This window comes from Rhinopithecus roxellana, chromosome 19 (assembly GCF_007565055.1).
Source record: "Rhinopithecus roxellana isolate Shanxi Qingling chromosome 19, ASM756505v1, whole genome shotgun sequence".
NCBI classification, from domain to species: Eukaryota; Metazoa; Chordata; class Mammalia; order Primates; family Cercopithecidae; genus Rhinopithecus; species Rhinopithecus roxellana.
This window is the reverse complement of record NC_044567.1, coordinates 65,000,722-65,024,384: the sequence shown is the minus strand read 5'-3', so window position 1 is coordinate 65,024,384 and position 23,663 is coordinate 65,000,722. Positions and strand designations below refer to the sequence as shown.

The 23,663-nt window shown below is 50.9% G+C and overlaps 2 protein-coding genes and 1 pseudogene across 2 annotated transcripts; all 3 read left to right on the top strand.

The window, feature by feature from the left end:
- The first annotated feature begins 5,365 nt into the window (after positions 1 to 5,365).
- Positions 5,366 to 7,487, top strand: LOC104681446 (tumor necrosis factor receptor superfamily member 13B-like). Its single transcript, XM_010387758.1, has 3 exons — positions 5,366 to 5,468; positions 6,596 to 6,781; positions 7,318 to 7,487. Exons 1-3 carry the CDS (start codon positions 5,366 to 5,368, stop codon positions 7,485 to 7,487), a joined length of 459 nt encoding a protein of 152 aa, XP_010386060.1.
- Positions 7,488 to 9,066: 1,579 nt separating this feature from the next.
- Positions 9,067 to 14,097, top strand: LOC104681445 (annotated as a pseudogene).
- A 127-nt stretch (positions 14,098 to 14,224) lies between these two features.
- LOC104681444 lies at positions 14,225 to 17,134 on the top strand. Its single transcript, XM_030924107.1, is given in 6 exon segments — positions 14,225 to 14,417; positions 14,843 to 15,115; positions 15,476 to 15,524; positions 15,526 to 15,623; positions 16,571 to 16,686; positions 16,688 to 17,134. Coding segments are annotated over 6 exon segments (1,176 nt in total).
- The last annotated feature ends 6,529 nt before the right edge of the window (positions 17,135 to 23,663 follow it).

Sequence of the window (23,663 nt, the reverse complement as noted above, 5' to 3'; positions counted from 1 at the left end):
AGGAGGTCTGGGTTTTGCTTTTTCTATGGTAATGTAAAAGGGCAGGAATATCAGTATGTTACAAATTCACTGCAATTACAAATCAGTCTCTGTGCATATAAGGAAGCACAAAAATCACAGACCTAGGGTCTTGATAGATATGAAAGAAACCCTATGTGATATCATGCCCTCATCTTTACCTCAAACTCTCACCTAAAATTACTAGTGAGGACTTTTTTGTCCTGCTGTCAATATTTGATAATTCTAGGTAGCATGCAATAAGATATGGAATATATGAATAATAACTTGATTTTATAATATTAATAACAGCCTAATTTTATTTTATTTATTTATTTATTTTTTTTTTTTATTTTTTTTTTTTTGAGACGGAGTCTCGCTCTGTCGCCCGGGCTGGAGTGCAGTGGCCGGATCTCAGCTCACTGCAAGCTCCGCCTCCCGGGTTTATGCCATTCTCCTGCCTCAGCCTCCGAGTAGCTGGGACTACAGGCGCCCGCCACCTCGCCCGGCTAGTTTTTTGTATTTTTTTTAGTAGAGACGGGGTTTCACCGTGTTAGCCAGGATGGTCTCGATCTCCTGACCTCGTGATCCGCCCGTCTCGGCCTCCCAAAGTGCTGGGATTACAGGCTTGAGCCACCGCGCCCGGCCAACAGCCTAATTTTAAATATATATGTCGTGCCTTGTACTCTACAGAAAATGCGCATTTTCCTTTTTTCTCTAAATTAGGTTTAATTTATTTCAGAAGTTTCTAGATTTTATTGTCTCTATTTAGCCAAAGCTACAAGAAAGGTCAAATTCATATCTTTAAATGCTTTCATTATCAATCAAGAAAGTGAAATGAACAAAGAATTTTACTCAAGAAACTAGTGAGAAATCAAAGAAATGTACAAAATGTAGGATACAAGAATTAATAAAAACAGATTAACAGTGGAATAAATAAATGAGTCCAACTGGTTCTTTGTAATGGAATGTGGAAAGACATACTCTATTCTTCTGAATAGGAAGATGAAATATCATAATCATATCAATGCAAGTTTTATGCATGCTCAAACATGTATAAACTAAGAAAAAATCTGAAAGGAAATATAGCAAAATGTTTGCACTTTTTTCCTTTAAGTGGTGAGATTAAAGGTAATACTTTTCTGTATTTTCTAAATCTTCTGTAAAGAACAAATAATTTTATGATCAGGAAAAAATAAGACATTTCTTAAATGCCAAATTACCTCTCATTAATACATACGATGCAAATACCAATCAAAATACCAGAGAGACCGATGAGGGACTGGGGAATAACTTCAAAAAGGGCCACATGGGAGATTAAACATTATGCAAAAGAGTAATGAGGGATTTTAAAGCAAAAAAGGAGAAAGTGATCCTATTCTACAAGATATTAAAACCTAATGCAAAGCCTGGCTAGTAACTTCTAATAAAATTGCTTCCATACTTTAAATAAAATACCTGCAAATTTAGAACACAGACAAAGATAGAAACTCCTCACATGACCCACCACTAAGCCCACTGGATGGCAGAATGCAGAATCAGGTTGCAATGGACTGATCTTAAGACAGATGAAGCAGTGGACAAAAATCTTCCTGGAGCTGATGGTATAATTTGCTTCTTGAAACAATGACAGTCCATGAAATAAGGTAGGAAGATGTTTTGAACCTCTCTCACCAGCAGATCCCTAAATCACAGACCCAGAACTTGGAGGAAACAGGAAATAGGAGGCCATCTCTGCACCTCTCCAGCACTGCTCTGGTTGGTGGGCAGAATATCATAAAATCATCATGATTCTTATATCAAAAACCAAAATTCTAGACTGATTAAGTAATTATTTTTTTAAATGAGAAAAATTATTGTTTGTTTGATCTTGGGCTAGGGAAGATATTTCTAAGCAAAAAGGGTAAAAAGAAAGAAAAAGAAATGATTAACAGATTGGAATGCGATAACGGTGTAATATCAAGTGTTGGCAAGAGCTCATGCAAGTGCGTGTTCTCATGACTGCTGGAACAAATTGGTGTAATATTTCTGAAGGGCATTCTGGCTGAATATGCTAGAATTCTTTAAAATGTTTATGCTCTGACTCAGTAATTCAACATCTATGAGTTTTTCCTAAATAAGTAACAAGAGAGAGATAAAAAAAAGTATTTACAATATTGAAAGACTGGAAAGAACATAAATGTTCAACAATACATATATGTTCAACAACAGGGGACTAGTAAATATGAATTATTTATGTGATAAAATACTATCTAACCTTAAAATAATATTTTAAATAATATTTAATGATGAGAATATGCTGAGAAAAGTTTAATCATTTTTAAAAAGTTAAATGTAAAATGAAAGTTAATAACATGTACAAGATTATTCTAATTTTCTTTTTTTTGAGATAGAGTCTCAAACTGTTGTCTCCTGGGTTTGGAGTGCAATGGAGTGATCTTGGCTCACTGCAACCTCCACCTCCCAGGTTCTCCTGCCTCAGCCTCCCGAGTAGCTGAGATTACAGGCACCTGCCACCATGCCTGGCTAATTTTTGCATTTTTACTAGACACAGGATTTCACCATGTTGGTCAGGCTGGTCTCAAACTCCTGACCTCAGGTGATCCAACCTCCACGGCCTCCCAAATTACTGGGATTACAGGCGTGAGCCACTGCACCCAGCCTATTCTAAAACTTTTTAAACTTATGAGATACACATACACACACATATATCTGGAAGAAAACTCCAAAATAGTGGCAATAATTTGGAGGGAACATTGGGAGTGATTGTAATTGTCTGTTACTAGCAGCTAAAAGCATGCCAATAGACCTGGCAAATGCCCACTCAATCTTCAGAACTCAGCTCAGTTGCCACTTCTTCCAGGAAGACCTCCTGTACTACTCACTCCCGTATTATACTAGGTATTCTGCTTTGCACTAGACTAGACTCTGGGCATAACTCTATGATTTCCTTCCTTCCTTCCTTCCTTCCTTCCTTCCTTCCTTCCTTCCTTCCTTCCTTCCTTCCTTCCTTTTTTCTCCTTCTTTCTTTCTCTCTTTCTTGATGGAGTCTCATTGTGTCACCCAGGCTGAAGTGTAGTGGCATGATCTTCTCAGCTCACTGCAACCTCTGCCTCCCAGGTTCAACTGATTCTCCTGCCTCAGCCTCCCAAGTAGCTGAGATTACAGGCACCTGCCACCACTCCCAGATAATTTTTGTATTTTTAGTAGAGATGGGGTTTTGCCATGTTGGCCAGGCTGGTCTCGAACTCCTGACCTCAAGTGATCTGCCCACTTCAGCCTCCCGAAGTTCTGGGATTACAGGTGTGAGCCACTCTGCCTGGCTGATATTCTTTATCACTGCATTGTACTCTCTGCTTTGATTCTCTACATCCCAACTACACTTTGAACTGTCTACCACCAGAAATGTGGGTGTTTCCTTTTTGTATCCCAGTGCCAATCTGTCTGCAGTCTAACAGGCCTTCAAGCTGGAACGCTGGCTTCATGAGTGAAATAGACAAGCAAATGCTTCTCTGTGCTCTGTGAATTTAGAGGTTAAGGGCAGAAATTTGAACAAGGACCAGCAAACACCAGTAAAAAGCTGTCTCTCCTCACCTTGGCCAGCAGGCTGGAAAGATGTTTAATTTCACCAATTGCCTTTAATAATTCTTATCTGAACTCATTGCGAGACCATTGCAAGACCGTTACAGTAGATCCAGAATACCATGCTGCTGTCTAATGCATGAGACACATATGAGTTTCCTGTGGATCTGTGACAAATGACCAAAAACTTGGTGGCTTAAAACGATAGAAATTAATTTTCTCGCAGTTCTAGAGGTGAGAAATCTGCAATCAGAGTGTTGGCAGGGCCCCGCTTCCTACAGAGGGCCTAGGGGGATTCCATTTCTCACTGCTTCCAGCTGCCGGTGGTTCCCCGTGTTTCTTCTGTGGCCACAACACTCCCCTTCAGTTTCCCAGCCCCTGCAGGACAGGAAGGCACAGGAGGAGGAGGTGGGAATGGGTTTTGCGGGAAGTCAGGGACCCCGAACGGAGGGACCGGCTGAAGCCATGGCAGAAGAACATAAATTGTGAAGATTTCATGGATATTTAATACTTTTTTTTTTTGAGATGGTGTCTCGCTCTGTCGCCCAGGCTGGAGCGAGTGGCCAGATCTCAGCTCACTGCAAGCTCCTCCTCCTGGGTTTACGCCATTCTCCTGCCTCAGCTTCCCGAGTAGCTGGGACTACAGGTGCCCGCCACCTCGCCCGGCTAGTTTTTTGTATTTTTTTAGTAGAGATGGGGTTTCACTGTGTTAGCCAGGATGGTCTCGATCTCCTGACCTCGTGATCCGCCCATCTCGGCCTCCCAAAGTGCTGGAATTACAGGCTTGAGCCACCGCACCTGGCCCCAAATTAATACTTTTACAATTTCTTACACCTGTCTTTACTGCAATCTCTGAACATAAATTGTGAAGGTTTCATGGACATCTATCACTTCCCCAATCATTACGCTTGTGATTTCCTATGCCTGTCTTTACTTTAATCTCTTAATCCCATCATCTTCGTAAATTGAGGACATATGTCACCTCAGGACCCCGTGATGACTGTGTTAACTGCACAAATTGTTTGTAAAGCATGTGTGTTTAAACAATACGAAATCTGGGCACCTTGAAAAAAGAACAGCATAACAGTGATGTTCAAGGAACAAGGGAGATAACCATTAGGTCTGGCTGCCTGAGAGCCAGGTGGAGCAGCACCATATTTCTCTTCTTTCAAAAGCAAATAGGAGAAATTCTTTTTCTCAGCAAGGAACAGCCCTGAGAAAGGGAATGCATTCCTAGGGGAAGGTCTCTAAAATGATCGCTCTGGGAATGTGTCTGTCTTTTACAGTTGCAGATAAGGGATGAAATAAGCCCTGGTCTCCCGTAGTGCTCCCAAGTCTATTAGGACGAGGAAATTCCCACCTAGTAAATTTTAGTCAGACCGGTTGTCTGCTCTCAAACCCTGTCTCCTGATGAGATGTTATCAATGACAATGTGTGCCCAAAACTGTATCAGCAATTTTAATTTCACCCTGGTCCTGTGATCTCGCCCTGCCTCCATTTGCCTTGTAATATTTTATTACCTTGTGAAGCATGTGATCTCTGTGACCCACATCCTGTTCGTACACTCCCTCCCCTTTGAAAATCACTAATAAAAACTTGCTCGTTTTGCAGCTTAGGGGGCATCAGGGAACCTGCCAACATGTGATGTCTCCCCCAGACACTCAGCTTTAAAATTTCTCTCTTTTGTACTCTTTCCCTTTATTTCTCAGTTGGCCCTAAGGCTAACACTTAGGGAAATAGAAAAGAACCAATGTTTAAGTATCAGGGTCTGAATTTCCCCCGATAAATGGGTGTGGAGGGCCACACACCAGGCCAGGGCAGTAGGTGCTCAGAACACAGCCGCCTAGAAGCAGGGTACCAGGAAGCCACACCAGCCTTCAGAGCCCTGGGTAGGCTCTTTCCTGCCAAAAGCCTTTGTGCGTGTTGTTCCTGCCTTCTCAAATGTTCCTCCCTATCCTCTCTGCCTCTGCATAGCAAGGTAACTTCTACTCAGTCAAAACTATCACTGTCTAGCACAACCGAAATATCCATAAACAGAACATGTCAACAAATGACAGTGTATTCATGCAATGAAATACTATACAGCAATGAAAAAGAATGACCTCCGACCGCATGCAACAATATGAGAGGATCTCTCAGATGTCATTGTTGAGTGAAGAAACCGGACTCAAAAGAGCACCTTCCACATGCCTCTATAGAAGGCAAAAAGAAGCAGAATTAATCTATAGTAAAAGGGCTGAGAAGAGTGGTTACTTCTTGGGGAAAGTATTGGATGGGAGGGGACAAGGGAGCCCCCTAGGGTCTGGGCATGAACTTGGTCTTGTCCAGCCTGGTCTAGGGGCTGAGCCTGAGTGCACCCATTGGTAAAAGTTCATCAAGTTGAACACTTAAACTGTGCGTTCTTCCTGCAATGAAAAAGTAAAAATAAAACAGGCCCCTTTCTCTAAGAAGCATTTTCCCAGACTAGAGCACCTTCCCCAGGATGAGCTGCCAGGGTTCTGTGCACCCCTTCTGCAGGCTATTGTCCCATTGTGACCGTCTGTTTCCCCATGGGGTGGTGAGGTGGTTGGCTCCCCAAGACGGTAAGCTCCATGCAGGAAGTCTCTCTGTCTTTCTAGGGCCTATGTCTCCCATGCTCAGATCTTAAGCATCTGCCGCAAGCGTGGGTGACTCCCATCTTGGAACGAGCCCACTCTCTGGTAACTGCAACATGAGCCTTCTGCTTGCAATGTGAGTTCAAAACCCAGGGCCAGTGAGAGATTCATCAGATTTGTAACAGATTAATCCTGGACCAGCTCACGTTGTCCAGCTTCGAGGCCTTGGGAAGTTGCCACTAGGATGGGGGAGTGGGTCAACTTCCTCCAGGATCCAGAGAGCATCCCAGCCAGCCTCAGGGTCAGGAAAGGAGCCCAGCCTCTCCAGGAGCCAGACAGGCTCGCAGCAGGGTGGGTTGCTTGAGCCTAATGAGGGGAAGAGGAGAAGGCACTGCAGAGAGGGGTCTCACGCTGTCTTGCAGCTCTCCTGGGGCTGACGTTGAGTTCACATCAGCTGGCTCTGGTCTACAGCACGCTGGGGCTCTGCCTGTGCACCATCCTTTGCCGCTTCCTGGTGACAGTGGCCTGCTTCCTCAAGAAGAGGGGGGATCCCTGCTCCTGCCAGTCCCACTCAAGGCCCTGTCAAAGTCCGGCCAAGTCTCCCCATGGTGAGTGCATGAAACTGGGGTCCTCGCCCTTCTCGCTGCTTGGGTGACAAGACTCGTGCCATCCCTCGGTCCTGTCACTGCCCCTGCTTCTAGGTGGAGAGGCACAGGGCTCATCCCTGTTATTTGCTGTAGCTTGATAAAATCAGATTAAGACATCCTGGCAGGCAGATACCTAGCAGAGTGGCACCCGGGAAGGGTGGGTGTGGGGTGCCAGCCTTCGGGATTGCCTGGGTCAGGAGTTCTCAGGACGCAGGGCCATCAGAGCTAAGCCCTGGAGGAGGTGTCTCCTTGGTGGGCATGGCAGGCTTGGGGCTGGGCAGAAGTGAGAGCCAAGATTTGCCTGCCCACCCCTGCCCCAGCACAGGGTCTGGTCAGCAAGTGAGGGACACTGACACCCGCCTGGGTCCCCCCGATGACCTTAGCCTGGTGATTGCCCTTAGTTCCTGGGTCAGGGGAGAGTATGGCTGCTCACACCGTCTCCCCTATCCCGGTCCAGGGCCAGGCCTGGCCCGAACCCTCCACTCTCGTCTCTGCAGATCACGAGATGGAAGCCAGCAGCCCTGTGGGCACATCACCTAAGCCAGTGGAGACCTGCAGCTTCTGCTACCCTGAGCATAGGACGCCCACCCAGGAGAGCGCGGTCATACCTGGGACCCTCAACCCCGTGGGTGATGGAAGGTGGAGGCATCCTGTGAGGATACCCTGATAGATGGCAGCCTTGGCATTGTGTGCAAACACACCCAAGAGAGGGTCCTAGGTGCCTGAACAGGGGCAAGGAGGAAGAGGAGGAGGGAAAGAGATGGAGAGAGAGAGAGAAAAAGAGAGATGAGGAGAGAGACGGAGGAGGCAGAGAGGAAGAGAGAGACAGAGCAGATGTCAGGGCACTCTGAGTCCCAGTTCCCAGTGCAGCTGTAGGTCGTCATCACCCAACCACACGTGCAATAAAGTCCTCGTGCCTCCTGATCACAGCCCCCAAGAGCCCCTCCTCCTGGAGAATAAAACCTTCAGCGGCTGCCCTTCCTCACTGCATTGTGGTTGTGTCTTTGATGAACCGAGACGTCCCGTCTAGCACCTTCCTGGGCTCCACCGAATGCTGCCCCCTCGGTTTGGGAGGCTCTGTGGTGCCCCCATCTCACCAGGCTCCTGAGGAAGCTTGTGACCTTGGATTGAGCACTAAGCAGCCAGGTACCTGCTGAGGCTCTGCTTCTCTCTTTCACGAAGGGAGAGAAAGAGACCAAAGAATGGTCTGCAGGGAGGGCGTCTGTGCAAATCCCCAGGGAACTAGGGGCTTGAGCTGTCTTCATTTCCTTACAGACACACATTCACTTCCATGCCTCCTTAGTGAGGGCATGATGCACAGTGTGTGTGTATGTGCAGGTGTGTGCATGCATATGTGTGTGTGTACATGTGTGTGTGTTGTGGGGGTGTGCAGCAGACAGGAAGGAGAGGGCAGCTCCAGCTTAAAGCTGCAAGTCTCTCTGAAAGAAAGATCGAGATTCCCTGGACCACAGCAAGAGACTTTTCATTTGCCTCCATTTTTTTATTAGCATTTAAAGCTATATTTTGAGTAGCATGCAAATTTAAGTTACTTAACTATTCTTAGAAGCATTTACACAGTAAGATAATACATGATAATGTACATTGAAATTATTCACCCTGCACCCCCCAACATTATCTTGCATACCTACACCCACTAAAGAATCCCATGGGAGATGGGGTGGGCAGGGAACTGTGGCCCACCTGGGACCCTTCAGTGGGGGCCCTTGGTCAGTCCCTAAGGCTCTGCGTGGCCCTCCAGAGACTCTGCTTCCCGCTGGCTCAGTCAGCACCACAGAGGGTGGAGGAGGGAGATGGAGTTGGGGCTGGCAGGACAGTAGGGAGAGGACAGTCAGGCACCTCATGTCCTGGTTTTTGCAGTGGCTGGGAGGAGGCTGAGGCCTGAAGGCCGACTCCCCTGAGAGCTGGCTGAGGCTTGAGGTGGAGTGGTAGGGCCATCCCCACTGCCTGCAGGGCCCTTGGTCATCCTTGTAACCCCAGTCTTCTCCCTAGCATCATTGGGCAGCCCCGTGAGAAAGTGGCCAAGGCAGAGGTATGGACGGATCAGGGAGGGAGGTCTCATTCTTAGGCTCTGACAGAAAAGGATCAAAGAAGGGCCAGGGTGGTCAGAGGGAGGGTCACAGTCTCTGGGCTGGACAGGATGGGGGAAGATGGGGTACAGGCAGGGTCAGCGGCCAGGGCGCAGGCAGAGGCAGGTGCACGCTGGGACGTCAGACCCTGCAAGGCCCATGGGGAGTGTCGGCTGGGATGGGCTCCGGATGCGTCCTCAGGGCGCTGGGCAGCTCTCAGGCCAGGCTCCCCGGACTCTGGTGGGTGATGTGGTCACTCCTAAGGCACTGCTGTCAGTCAGGGCTCGGCCACCCACCCTGGGCAGCACCCATCCTGTCTCAGGACTGGACTTTCTCAGCTCCCACAGAGGGTGTCGCCTCCAGCCCAGGAGGGGCAGCCCCATTGTGCAGCCCGAGGCACCCCAAGTGGCTCCCGCCAGGCCAGCCTCGAGCTCCCTCTTCTCCAGGGTTCTGGTGCCTCGCAGGTGTCAGCTCCACAGGGCGGCCCTTGCCTTCCTTCTCTGTGCCTTGTCCCAGGCTGAGACTTAGGGTGGATGGGGATGGGCTGGTCCTTCCCTGGGGCCCTCTCAGGGAGGGGGATGGCTCCTGCCCTAGGCAGGAGGATGGCTTCTGCCTGGGTTGCCTTACAGTGAGAGGGAGCTGTCCCTGTCAGTGCCCTGGAGATAAAGGTAAGAGCCTGTGCCTGCTGCATGGGACGCTGCTCCAGGGATGGGGAATCAGGGGTGGTCGGTGAGGCAGAGGTGGCGGCTGGTGGGCCTGGGTGATAGTGAGAGGGCCACGGCTGTCACTGGGAGGGGCGGCCATTCTGGCTGGACTCTGTTCCCATGAGGCTTTGACCAAAACTCAAACCAAGAACTGCAGTCCTGGCTCAGAGTCCACTGCCCATTTGCACCAAGTCTGCAGTTGAAGGCTGGGACCCAACTAACACTTGGGGCATCTGTGGCCTGAGGATGGCTTGTTCTGGCATCACCAGTCCAGACCTCCAGCTCTGGTTCCTTCAGAGGGTGTCAGCCCCTGGGGTCTGCCCTTTCCTGGCTCCTTCAGGTTGGGTCTCTTCAGGGCCCCAAAGCCCTGGACCCAGCATCCATGGGCCACTGTCAGAGGCCTGGCAGCTCCGCTAACTCCATCATGGCTCATTTGACAGCAAAGACAGCAGGAAATAAAACACACTGACAAGTGGCTGAAGATGCTTGCAGACTGGACAAAATATGGGAGCAGCAAGAAAGTAATGTGGAGGGAATGGCCCCCGTGACTGCTCTCTGCAGAGCCAGGAGATAGGCACCCATGGCTGTGACCTGGCACCATCTGCCTCTCAGTGGGTGGGTGGCATCCCATCCTTACCATAGGATAGCAGACCTGCTCGCCAGCTTTCCTCCCCGAGTCACCCCATGTCCTGTCTCACTGGAGCGTTCTTCTGTCTGTAGCTGTCTCAAAACACGTACAAAGGCATTTCCCTGGTGGTGTGGGGCCAGGCATGGTCACTACTGCTAGACATTGACAAAGTGAAGGCTGAGAATCCAGGGGAATACAGGGTACAGCCCTCCCACACTCGGCTAGGGCAGGACAAACAGGCCAGACCATGTCAGGAGCCCAGGACTCCAGCTGGAGGGAACGTCGAGCCCGGGTTGGAGGTGGGGGCTGTGGTCAGACGCACATGCTGGGCACATATGGTAACTCAGGCACCGCAGGTGCACTGGGCTCTGCTGACCCTCTCTGGCTTCAGAAACAAGGCAAAAAGGAGCTTTCTGCAGGAGGAAACCTTCCTCCCTTCCTTCCAGAAGTGCTGACTGTGGGATGACTGCCGTCAGGGGCAGGGAGTCTTTTGTCTGTTCTAAGGCTGCTTCCTCCTCTCGGCCCTGCCCTACGGGTCATGAAGGAGAAGGGCAAGAGGTCCTCCAGGATCACCCACCGCATCCAGCTAGATGTCAGCAGCACCCTACAGAACCACATGATGTTCATACAAAGATTTGGAGTCAGGTAAGGCCTATGGGGGCTGCAGGGGTACCAGGGAAGATGGGGGCGATCCAGAGGGATGAGGGCTTCCCCAGGGCAGAGGCCAATGGTCACCCAGGAAAAGTGACAGAGCTGCCAAGGGCTCTCCTGGCCCAGGCAGCAGCCAGCATTATGGACTGAGCACCTCCCGGGCTCTAAGCCCTGGGTCGGGCTGGGACATGTGGGGCCAGAACCCAGGTGGCTCCCAAGGAGATGGAAGCCAGAAAAAAAAAAAAATCATGCCGATGGTGGAAGGTGCTCTCCATGCCCCACAATGAGCCAGGGTAGGGACCCACGGGAAGGCGGCAGGATGGCGGGGCTCAGGAGCCTTCCCAGGCAACACTGACAGCCCAAAATACCAGGCAGGATGCAGGGCCCCGGAAACTCTCATCCATGGCTGGCAGGCACGCGACAGGGAACAGCCACTTTGGAAGTCAGATGGGCCGTGGCTCACAAAGCTCAGTGGCCTCGTACCACACATCCCCAAAATGTCACAGATATCGACCACACTGATTTGAAACTGATGTGCAAATAAAATCCGCATGCCACATTCACTGCTTGATTGTCACTCACATCTGGAGGCTATTGAGATGCTCTTCAACACCGGAACTGGGGAGGAAGGGGGTTCCACTTTTCAGACAGAGAAGACTCAGTGAGGAAAAGGAACGAACCCCTGATGCCCGCAGGAACATGGGTGGATCTTAGATGTGTATTGCTGAGGGAACGAAGCCAGACCCCACAGGCTACCACCGTAGGATTCCAATTCATTAGCCATTCTGAAAAAGAGCAAACCATAGGGACAGAGAACAGGTCAGGATGGCCAGGGGCTGAAGAAGCCGGGAGACGTTGGCTGCAAAGGGACATGCTGGGGACTTGGAGGATGAAGGAGCTGCTCTGGGAGGGGCTGCAGTGGTGGACAGGAGGCTCTGCACATTGGTTCAGAACCGTAGAACTGCACGTTCCAAAGACTGGACTTCTGTGTGTGCAAACCGAGAAAAGGGGGAAGAAAAAATCAACCAGAGTGAAAATGATCACTGATCCAACTGTACACCTGTGATATTTGCATTGCAAGGAATGTGGATTTTACTGAAAAAACTCCTAAAAACTCAGGTGTCCTGAAGAGCTCACTGCTTATTTGGGGGATCATCTGAACCCAGAACTGTGTTTGTTGTCCAGGTATATAGAGAAAATGAAACTGACAGCATCTGTGCAAAACAAACAAAACCCTCTTTTCCCTCTTTTCAAGGCAGCAGGAATTATGTGACATCCTTGTGGCCTATTCTGCATATAACCCTGTGAGTATTCCTGGGCAGCGATATTCCTGGGCCATGTGCCCATATTCACAGGCATGGGTGTCTCTTGGGGGTGTCGGCACTTCTTGAAAATTTAGTGTTTGTGACCCACCAGCACGTAGTAGGCAGAACTCAAGCTCACTTGCTGGTGTGGACACCCAAGCAAGGGGGCGGCGCAAGGGGTCAAACTGAGACAGAAAATGGTTGAGGTCTTGACTCTTGGTGTCATCTGGACCCAACCACCACGTCTCAGATGAAGAAATGACCTTCCCCTCCTGGCATTGCCCCGAAGCCCAGGAGCTTGGCAGGGTCGCATGCAGATGGTCCTCACAGGAGACAGGTTTGACAAGTTGCTGAGGTGCCTGATGGATCAGGCTTTTGTCATGAAATGAGTTTGCATCCTGAGGAAGCCTTTTCTTCACCAGAAACCAGGCAGAGATCCAATTTTCCCTTTGCCTGAACCCCATAGGAATGCAGCAGACAGGGAGGGTGTCACCCAGGTGGCTGCTCCTGTGCCACTCCCACTTTCCAGACCATTCCAGGCAGGGAGAGCTGCTGAGCTGACTCCATGGGCTGCCCACACGGGGTCTGGACCCAGCCACCCTCCTGTGTCTGGCAGGCAGCCCCTGAGCTGCTGCAGGACCCTTTGTGTGGTGGTCAGTGCCCCGCTGCCTGACTTGGGGTGGGTGCAGTTCACAGGTGCTGCTCCAGGCCTGGCACAGTGGTCTCCTCAGCCTGGCCCATGGGAGGGAGCATGAACAATCCCTGCCTGTGCCCTTTAGGGCCCTGTGAGCTTAGACGCTTGCTGCAGGAGTCCCCCCAGGATCCTTGTCAGCTGAGTCATACGTGACCTGCTCAGTCCTCATGCCCACCCCAAATCCCTGGAGGCCTGTGGCAGGTGTCCTCGAGGACCTCTGCCATCTCTGGTGATGTGAGTCATCCCAGGGGGCCTCAGCCCTCCCAGGTGACATCCTTCCATGGTGACCCTGGCTCTTGCAGGAGGTGGGCTACCACAGGGACCTGAGCCACATCACCGCCATCCTCCTCCTGTATCTGCTGGAGAGAGATGCTTTCTGAGTGCTGGCCCAGTTGCTGGTCGGCAAGAGGCACTCCCTGCAGGGTAGGTAGACAACTGTCCCCGGGGGCTTACACAGCCGTGCCAGGGGATGGCCACTCTGGTCAGTGATCCCGACTTCCAGTCAAGGTGCTTTCCTTGTATCCCAGCTTGTTTGGAGCCTCCAGGATGTCCCTGCTGAGGTCCCACAGCAGCCTGGGTCTGGACAGGGACCCTCAAACCTCAAGTCAGACGCCTTTCACCCCTAACATCAGAGGGCACGGATACCTCCCCCAGGCTGCCCTCTGTCACCCGAAGCCAGCCCTGACTTTGTGCAGGCGCCACTCACCTCTCTGAGTGTCCTCCTGCCTCCCAGCTGGCTGTGCTCCCAGCCACTTTCCCTTCCTATGGATGAGTCAACGAAGCCAAGATGGCAATGTCTGTCCATCCCATGTCCCCCAGCCTGATCCCACGTCCAGGAGATGGCCACATAGCCCCTAGCTCCCACCCCGTTCTCCCCGCTAGCACCTGCCTGCCTTGGCCCCACCTCATGGTGTCAAAGGCAGGGCCGCTGGGCAGCACCTCCAGCCAGGGTCCTCCTCCCCAGGGCTGAGGCTGCATGCTGGGGTCACTAGATGGGAGGGAGGGAGGCTTCAGGGTCTGGGGTTCCCCTGCCCTGCCCAGCTCTTCCAGCTGATGCCTCCACATCTTGGGAGTGGGGTCTGATGGGGTGATGGGTTGGGGGCTTCTAAGTATTCTACAGCCCAAATATTGCCTGGCTTGAGAGGCTCCTATCACACCAGGAGCAGGTGCTGCACAAGTCCTTCCAGAAGATCACGAGACACCTGGTGAGTGGTTGACACCCTTGGCTCCTCCCCAGAGGCCCTGGGTCCCATGGGCCAGGGGAGGCTTGAGTCCCTCATGGGGCTGGCAAGAGGCTGAGTCCCAGCCACGACCTGACCTGGGATGGGGATTCACCATGGGTTCGGCATTGGGTTTCCTTTTCCCGCTCTGGCAGAGGCAGAGGCACTGGTGGACCAGGGCTGAGCTGCAGCTGAGCAGGGCTGAAAGAAGTGTGTCCACCGGGTGTCCGTGCATGGGGCGGGTGTTGGATCCCTGGCAGCCACCATGGGTTGTGCCCCTTGAGGAAGGGTCTGCAGAGGGGACTGGAAGTGGGAGGATTTCAGGGCAGCCCAGGGGCCCCTGAGCACCTCTGCTCCTCCCTTCAAGGCAAGGAAGGGCTGTGCATTGAGGGTTCCATGCTGACAAGGCTCCTCTGGTGTTTCCTTGATGGGGTAAAGAGGCACAAGGAGACCCCAGCCCAGGGACCCTCCTGTCCTGCAGTGCCTGGTTCCCTCAGCTCAGGGGTCCAGCTCCCCCAGGAGGACTTGGCTCACCCCCAGCCCACAGAGGGCACAAGCAGATCCCTGCAGGCTCACAAGCCAGGCTCTGCTCAAGAGAGGGGGCATCCCATGACAGAGGCCAGGGCTCAGGCCCAGCCGCGTGGGCAGACTGGGACAGGACCTGACTTGGGAGGGCCCAAGGAAGCCCCAGGTCCTCAGGAAGCCCTCTTTCCAGAAGCCACAGCGCTGTTGAGCTGAGTCCCCCATGAGGAGCTACAGGACCTTGTCTGACTCAGTCTACTGGGGGTCTCATCCCATGGAGAGGGGTCCCCAGCACTCCAGGGGACTGAAACCCCAGTGGGCCCTGCTCAGGCCACTGGCCCCAGCTTGGAAAGACCAGGTTCTCCCACACCTGCTGTCCTCACAGAAATCCTTCGGGGTCACCCTGAGACTGTGGGATGTGCTCATCTTGAAGGGCGAGTGGGTACTGATGGCCATGGCGCATGCATCATTCAAAATACACAGGAGTAAGTCCTGTGTGCCCGAGGGTGCTTGGGGGAACACGTGGGACAGACCCCGGCTGGCCTGAGGGAAGTGTCCTTATACTGCCTGCTCCATCTGGCTAGGGGTATCTGGCCTGGTGGGCTGGGCAAGGCATGATGACACTGAGTCCACCCCCTACATGACCCAGATGAAAGTCAGGAGTGTGGTGAGGACTTCCCTGCCCGGTCTTCCCCAACTGTAAGCCTTCTGTGCACAGCTGGAACCCAGGGTGGTCAAAAAGGACCAGGCACCACCCAGTGGGAGGTGGGGCCTGGTGGAAATGGGGTGCAGGCACTGACCCCTCCCAGGGAATCCTCCTGGCCTGATGCCCGCCCTGTCCCTAGAGTGCTTCATGGAGCTTTCCTGGAGCGTCATCTGGGAGTTTCAGGAGCGACTCCCATAACTGGGCCCTGGAGGACAACGAAGTCCTCAGGATCCTTCAAACCTCCATGAAGGAACTCACAAGGAAACACTGGGACTTGCCACCCCCAGGTGAGCTCCAGCACCAGGTCCCCTCCCAAGTAACCCTCTGGGGCAGTCTATGGTGGGGAATGCCCTGGTCCCCCCAGTCCTCCTACCTGGCCTTCCTCCTGCACCTCTTCTTCCTCCTCTACCTCCTCTATTCTAAGAAAGTCAAATGGGTCTGCCAGTCTTCAGTGCATGTGCTGAGCACGTGTGTGTATGCTGGACATGCTGTGTGGACAGGCAGGGGCCATGGGCAGGACCTCATAACACCCCTCTCCCACTTTCCACATTGTCCTCTCCTCCTTGAAGGGCCCTGAGGAACACTGGGGCAGTCAGACCCCGCTGTGGAAGCCCCCACCCCTACCTCCAAGCAGCAGAGACCCCTCATTCCCTAGTGACCCCCAAGGGTGTCAAAACAACAAGCCAGGGGGATAAGAGAATCAGTGTCCCTGACCCAGAGAGGATTCGGGCAGAGGGCATTGGGGGAAGCCCTGACCTAGAGACACAACCAAGAGTTCAGCCGGGTGTGGGATCGCTGCAGCCCTGGCATGGGGTGGGCGGCCTGGAGGGTAGAGGGGAACCTGTGCCCATTCCCTTCTCACCCGCTGTGAAGACAGGCCCCCATGTGAGGTGGCAAGGGGGCTGGGTGACAGTGCAGGTCCCTCCCACCTGAGTCCTGAATTGGGGCTGCCAAACTGTCCTGAGGTGAGGGCATGAGGCAGGAAGCCCTGAGCCACCCTGAACCCTGGGAGCCATTTCAGGAGTGACCTGAGGTTCCCTGAAAGCTCCCCCACCCCAGACTGCACACAGCCCTCGCCGTGGGATCAGCAGCCTGCAGGGGCGTCCTCAGTGTCATGCCATGGTGCCACGCAGGGACCCAGAGGACTCCAGAGACCCAGGCCTGTGGAGGTTAGCCCTGAAGAGACCAGATGGGCTTGGAGAAGATGGTGACCATGTCTGCTTCTTTTTTTCAGCTGAGCTCAAGCAGATGTCCTCTAGGGTGTCCCCTGGCATTGGGCCCCTCTGTGAGGGGGACAGACTGGCTGTTCCCAACCCACCAGCTCAGCTCCACGAGCTCATGCCATCAGCCTCCCTGGGACAAAAGCCTTGTCCTCCCCCAGCCTGGCCTGACAGGGCTGTCTCCAAGGCCCAGGTGGAGGCCCATCAATACCAAGGGGCTTCCCCAGAGCCCAGGGCAGCAGGCTGCTCTCTGAGGGGGCCAGAGGCTCGAGATGAGGGCAGCCTGTCCCCCGGTGAGGTCAGGCTTCGTATTACACGGAAACATTTGTCTGGGAACTCTAGGCCACAGCTCCACACAGACCCGCTTGTCGGGGGTCCGTGTTTCCTGTGCTGCCATTTTGAACACGGCTCCTGGGATTCTGTCAGTTATATATCTTCTGTGGACAGCAGCCCTGGAACCACAAGACGCACCCCGCCCAACGAGCCCACTGGGACCGCGACACCAGGCCCTGCCTGGGTTTATGACAGGGAGGAGGCACTTCGAGAGATACCCCTGCAACAAGGTGTCCCCTGCCTGAGACTTACATTGGTAGAAGAACAACATGGCATGGAGGGAGCCCAGGCAGCACCTGCCCAGCTGCCTCGCAGCCCCAGATGGCTGCTGGACCTTGTTTTTTACTGCTATTTTATTTTTATTTTATATTTTTGTCTTCTGGGCCTTAGGAAATACTTAGTGGGGAAGTTGATCCCATCACGGCCTCTGGAGGGAAGGCTGAGCATGGGGTTCCCACAGCCCCAGCCAGCCAGCAGCATGCCCTGGGGCCTCTGACCCCACCTGTGGGTCACAGCCCCTCCCCCAGGGCCCAAGTCTCCGGCCCAGAGGGACCTGGCTTCATTCCGAGTCCTAGGAGGAGAGGGGCACTGCAGGCCCCCAGGTGACACCCAGGGCACAGCAAGCCTTGGGTGCTGCGAGGATTCACATCAGACAACCTTGGAAAGCTGGGCCAGAGATGCTGAGCCCGTACAGTGATGCTATGGGCAGCTGGCACAGAAGGGTCAACAGCTGTGAACACTGCTGCCTCTTCCCAACTCCATCACTGCAGTGCAGGCAGTCTGCACCCCAGAGCCTGGCCCAGCAGCACCCCGAGTGCCCCGGTCTGCTGTGCCAACATGCCACCTGGAAGCTTTGAGGCCCTGCCTGCCACACCACCCTCCTCCTGAAAGCCTCGTCCTGCAGCCTAGCCGTTGCTGCAGCCACAGCAGCTACCACAGCCAAGCACCTTCCAGATGGGCTTCCCAGAAGGCAGAGGAGCCTCAGCGGCTCAGACTGTGAAGGTGGTTTCATCTACATTTCCATTGTTCCCACCAAAGGGAATCCCTGCAGAGGATGCTCTTGATCAAAGGTGGGCAAAACGGCATGCCAGGAGATGGAGTCAGCTTCTTTCCCTGGCCACCATGTTAGGCGGGGACAAAGTGGCCATCAGACAGGCATGGGACAGAAGAGGCTCAGCATGCTGCATGTGCCCTGACCAAGGCTGACCAGGCCAACACTACTGCCAAGCATCCCATCTGCTGACGAGGGACTTGGTGTGGATCCCTGGGCTGGCACTGTTTCCCAGGAGGACTGGCTGGCTGCCTGTGGGCAGGCTGCCCACACTGTGGAGGGGGCTGAGATTGGCCTTCACTGCAGGGAGCCTCTACCTGGATATAGACTTGCCCCTCCTTCCTGTCACCATCATGGCAGCCCACATGGCGTTGCTTTTGACCAGGTCACTTCATTCACAGTGAGGGACATGCAGCAGTGGCCCCTGACTGGGGAACTAACTGTTCTCACTACGTCAGCCGCTGCCTGGAAGCAACTGGGCTTAGGATCGCTCAGTTATGCTGATGTGATGGTTTTTCTTAAAAGATAAATGTTATGCTTTCTACTGGAATCCAGTACACAGTGTGACTCTCCGACAGCCAGAAGGTATAGTTCTGAGAGTGAAGATGTGAAAGTGGACAATGTTCAGTATTGCACTGAATGTCTCAGTCGCAAAGTTTTCCTATGCTTGTCCTGGAGAAAGGGAGCTTTGCTGGTTGGAAGGTCTCAGGACCCAGGCAGAGTGAAGCTTCCCCCAGGGGAAGACAACAATGGTTGTATTTAATATGAAGAGACAGGACTAAGTCTGAAACTCTGGGGCATTCTCTGGTGTTCTGGGTGTTTTCATGTAAAGAAAGTCAAATAACAAAGTTTTCCCACAGAGGCATCTGAAAAAGGAGGGGGCAGAACTATTCAGAACTCAGAGGCTTCAGAATAGAAGATGAGGCCAAGCAGGAGACTCCTGACCTGCTGAGGGCAGGGGAAGTATGGGGAGGTGGCTGGGAGATGACATCATAGAGGTCCACCCCCACCTTGTGATCTGTCAGAGAACCATGCACCTGAATAGCTGTGCACATCTTCTCTCCACTGATTATAGTATTTCTTTTCATTTGTGACTCGCCAATCATACAGGGAGCTTGCTACAAAATACACTGTGCTATACCATAGCCTGGAGCTTGCAATCCAAACCTGGCAAGAATTTCTGCATGTCAAGGGCCTCAGGTGACTTTCATGCACACCCAAGTCAGAAGGCTCTCCTGAATCCTGGATGTTACCTTTATCAGGGGAAACCCACCCATGATATTCAATGTGGGTCCTTTTCTATTTTCCCTAAGTGTCGTCTGGTCTGAGAAATAAAGGGAAAGACTACAAAAGAGAGAAATTTTAAAGCTGAGTGTCCGGGTGAGACATCACATGTCAGCAGGTTCCGTGATGCCCCCTGAGCCATAAAACCAGCAAGTTTTTATTAGCAGTTTTCAAAAGGGAGGGAGTGCATGAATAGTGTGTGAGTCACAGAGATCACATGCTTCAAGGGTGACAAAAGATCACAAGGCAGAAGATCAGGGCGAAACTAGAATCACTAATGAACTTCCATGTCCCGCTGTGCACACATTGTCAGGGTTCAAGAGCAGAGAACTGGCCTGACTAGAATTTGCCAGGCTGGAACTTCCTAATCCCAGCAAGTCTAGGGGCACTGCAGGAGGCTAGGGCGTGTTTCATCCCTATCTGTATCTGCATAAGGCAGACACCCCCAGGGCGGCCATTTCAGAGGCCTCCTCTGGCAATGTATTCTTTTCCCAGGGCTGTTAATTATTAATATTCCTTACTGGGGAGAGAATTCAGCGATATTTCTCTTGCCCATTTTTGGTAATAAGAGAAATATGGCTCTGTCCTGCCTGGCCCACAGGCAGCCAGACTTTAAGGTTATCTCCCTTGTTCCTTGAAAATTGCTGTTATCCTGTTCTTAAGGTGCCCAGATTTCATATTCTTCAAACACACATGCTCTATAAACAATTTGTGCAGTTAACACAATCATCACAGGGTCCTGAGGCAACATTCATCCTCAGCTTACGAAGATGACGGGATTAACAGATTAACGTAAAGACAGGCATAGGAAACCACAAGAGTATTGATTGGGGAAGTGATAAGTGTCCATAAAATCTTCACAATTTATGTTCTTCTGCCATGGCTTCAGCCGGTCCCTCCGTTTGGGGTCCCTGACTTCCTGCAACAACCTTCCTGCCCAAAAAAGGAGAAACGAAGGTCAACCAGCAGCAGGCCAGTCACGGAAAGGGATGAAATGTGAATGTGGGGCCTTCTTGATCCCCAGACAAGACTTTAGGCAGAAAGCCAGGCTGTAGCTCTGGTCACTGACTCAGACCAGGGATGCCCCCATGCAAGCCAGTGTGCCCTGGCTGCTCTTCTCCCTCCTGCCACCCTCTCTTTGGCTGTTTGTGTTTTGAAGGGAGAGCCTGCCAATTTTCAGAAGAAAATGTAGCTTTATTATGATATAGGAAAGACTGTAAGTTATTACGGGAGGAGGGGGAGTCCTGAAACAGTTCCTGAAAATGGAGGGAAAAGGAAGGTGTAAATCTGTTGGTAATAAAGTCTCCAACCACAGCATAGTCATGGGAATGTTTTTGTTACAATTTTTGTTTTCAAGGATATAGTAAACAAAACAGTCACTTGAATTGTCAAAAGAACAGCAGTTTTACAAACTGAAAAGCATACACACCAAGCCAGAATACAATAGTACTCAGGTCTATATGTTGCAGTGGTGCCAGTGTAAGAGGAAACCTTCAGGGAGGTTGCAGTGACCCTCTAGAGAGCCCAGGCCCATGGAGGGCCCTAGGGCTGGAGGGAGGCCAGCAAACCACTCAGCTCAAAGCACTCCCTTCAGGCATCTGAAGAGGGAAAGCCCATGTGTCTTCCTGTGAAGCACTGAACGGGCAGCCAGCATCTCAGAAATGCAGGTGATGTTTCATACACTGGTATAAATGAGTCTGGGGTCACCCAGGGGGTCCCTCAGTGATCAGACACACTTTGAAACAATCAACACCTACAGAAGAGGTTATTAGGAAATAGGCAAAATGTTTTCCTGAATTTCATAGCAGATTGGGAGCTAAAGGAAGAGATTCCCAAGCCCACCATGGAAATATTTTGTTCTAACAAAGTAAATTCACAAGAGCACATCAAACACAAGACCTAATGCAAGGGGCAGTGCCCATGGCCACTGCCTGCCTCTGGTGAGAAGTTCTTTAGCAGCAGTCACAGGGCAATGCTTAGGCAATGCCACAGTGAATAAGGGGGATTCACTTGGATACAAAAGTTTAGAGTAATGCCCACCAACAATGCGCATGGCTCCATCTCTCTTCCCAGTTCTAATGTTCTCAGAGCAGCAGCCACCCCTGAACACAAGGGGCGACAGGAAAGGGCCCAGGGGCATGGGGATTTATTCCTGGGTTCTCTATTCTTTTCCACTGGTCTATGTGTCTGTTTTTATGCCAGTCCATTGCTGTTTTGATTACTATAGTTCTGTGGTATAATTTGAAGTCAGGTAATGTGATGCCTCCAATTTTGTTCTTTTTGCTTGGGTAGCTTTGGCTATTCTGGGTCTTTTGTGGTTCAATTTGGATTATTTTTTCTACTTCTGTGAAGAATGTCCTTGGTATTTTGACAGGGATTGCATTGAATCTGTAGACTGCTTTGGGTGGTATAGACATTTTAACAATATTGATTCTTCCGATCTATGAACATGGAATATATGTCAATTGTGTGTGTTCTCTTCAGTTTCCTGCATCAATGCTTTATAGTTTTCTTTGTAGAGATCTTTCACTTCTTTGGTTAAGTTTATTCCTAAATGTTTGGTTTTATTTGTATCTATTGTTAACAGGATTTCTCTCTTAATTTCTTTTTTAGATTATTCACTGTTGGCATAGAGAAATACTGTTTGGACGAATGGAGGCAAGATGGCGCACTTCCGGGTTCTTCATCACCAACTTTTCCCGCGGGCGTGAAAATGCAGCCGGCGCCTGGGAAGGTACAGATCAACTGGGCATGCGCCAGGTGACGTCAATCCGAAGAGACCAAGATTTACCTGGTCGCACCTACCGAACGCCCCCCCGACACGCCCGTGCCCCGCCTATTGCCCTCCCACTCCCAGAAAAGCCGCTCCCGGCGAGCGCACCGCGTGAACTTCCTCAGCCCCAACTCCTGTCGGGACTGCATCAGGAACTTTGTCCGAGAGCTCCACCGGGTGACTCTCTCGGCCTCCTTTGCCGGAGGCCGACAGACCTCACCCTCCACACCTTCTTCCCTGAAGCTAGGTGACCAAAAAAAAAAATTTGCAGTTTTGCTCCTAGCCTTGCCTACTCGCTGGTTCTTTAGTACTCGCTCTGGTGGTCTTAGAAAAACAAATCAAATACTACTGATTTCTGTATGTTAATTTTGTATCCTGCAACTTAACTAAATTTGTTTAACTATTCTAATAGTTTTCTGGTGGAGTCTTTAGGTTTCTCCAAGTAGAAGATTGTATCATCTGCAAACAGAGAGAATTTGACTTTTTCCTTTCCAAGTTGGACACAAAGCTGTTATTTTATTTCAGACCATTTTCCAAGCTCAATGGTTTTTGTCAGAATTCAGTTCCTGTAGTTACAGGACTAAAGATTCTGGTTTCTTTTTGCCTGTCAATGGAGAGTTGTTCTCAAATCCTACAGGTGGCCCACCATTCTATGGCATGCAGCCTTCCCTACAGCATGGTAATTGTTTACCATTAGAAACATGGTAATTGTTTCTAAGAAGAAAATCTTAGAAGAAATCTTCCTATCACCTACCATACGGTTCCCTCTAAATTTCAAATGTTCTTATTCTCCCTAAAGGCAAAATACGTTTACTCCCTCCCAAAGATTTCATCTCATCATCAGCTCAAATACAAAGCATTATTATCTAAATCATATCATCTTATCAGCTCAAAGTCCAAAATGGCCCCTAAACATCACAAACTTGAAGTTTAGAATCTTACCTTCTAAATGTTCTAAATCAGATACAGATGGGTACAAATCATTTACTCCAGCTCCTGGGGGCACACTTTCAATTTGTGGATCTGTGAAGCTAAAGAAACAAGTTATTTTCTCCAACAATCCTAATATACATTAGTGGACAGGCAGAGGATAACAGTTATGTGCATCTGGATAAAGAGGTGGAGGAGGCCGGGCGCAGTGGCTCACACCTGTAATCCCAGCACTTTGGGAGGCCGAGACAGGTGGATAACCTGAGGTCGGGAGTTTGAGACCAGCCTGACCAACATGGAGAAACCCCGTCTCTACTAAAAATACAAAATTCACCAGGTGTGGTGGTGCATGCCTGTAATCCCAGCTACTTGGGAGGCTGAAGTGGGAGAATTGCTTGAACTTGGGAGGCAGAGGTTGTGGTGAGCCGAGATCGCGCCATTGCACTCTGGCCTGGGCAAAAAGAGTAAAACTATGTCTCAAAAAAAAAAAAAAAAAAAAAAAAAGGAATATACAATATGTTCACATACTAAAACAGCATGAAAACATAAAAATTAATAAATGAGCCATAAATTGAAAGTGATTAAAAATTAAAGAAGCTATTTCATTGAATGTTATGCTGGTCAGCATTGAAGTTTGCCAAAATTTAAATATTTCAGATTGTTGAACATGTATGTTAATAAATTGTAGATAAGAATATGTGTATTGAGCTAACTATCCTAAATATATATGCACCCA

Coding starts and splice junctions, on each gene's coding strand:
- LOC104681446 (XM_010387758.1), top strand. CDS start 5,366: ATGGGTGTGGAGGGCCACACACCAGGCCAGGGCAGTAGGTGCTCAGAA. Junction 5,469..6,595: donor ACCAGCCTTCAGAGCCCTGG/GTAGGCTCTTTC, acceptor GCTGTCTTGCAG/CTCTCCTGGGGCTGACGTTG. Junction 6,782..7,317: donor TCCGGCCAAGTCTCCCCATG/GTGAGTGCATGA, acceptor TCGTCTCTGCAG/ATCACGAGATGGAAGCCAGC.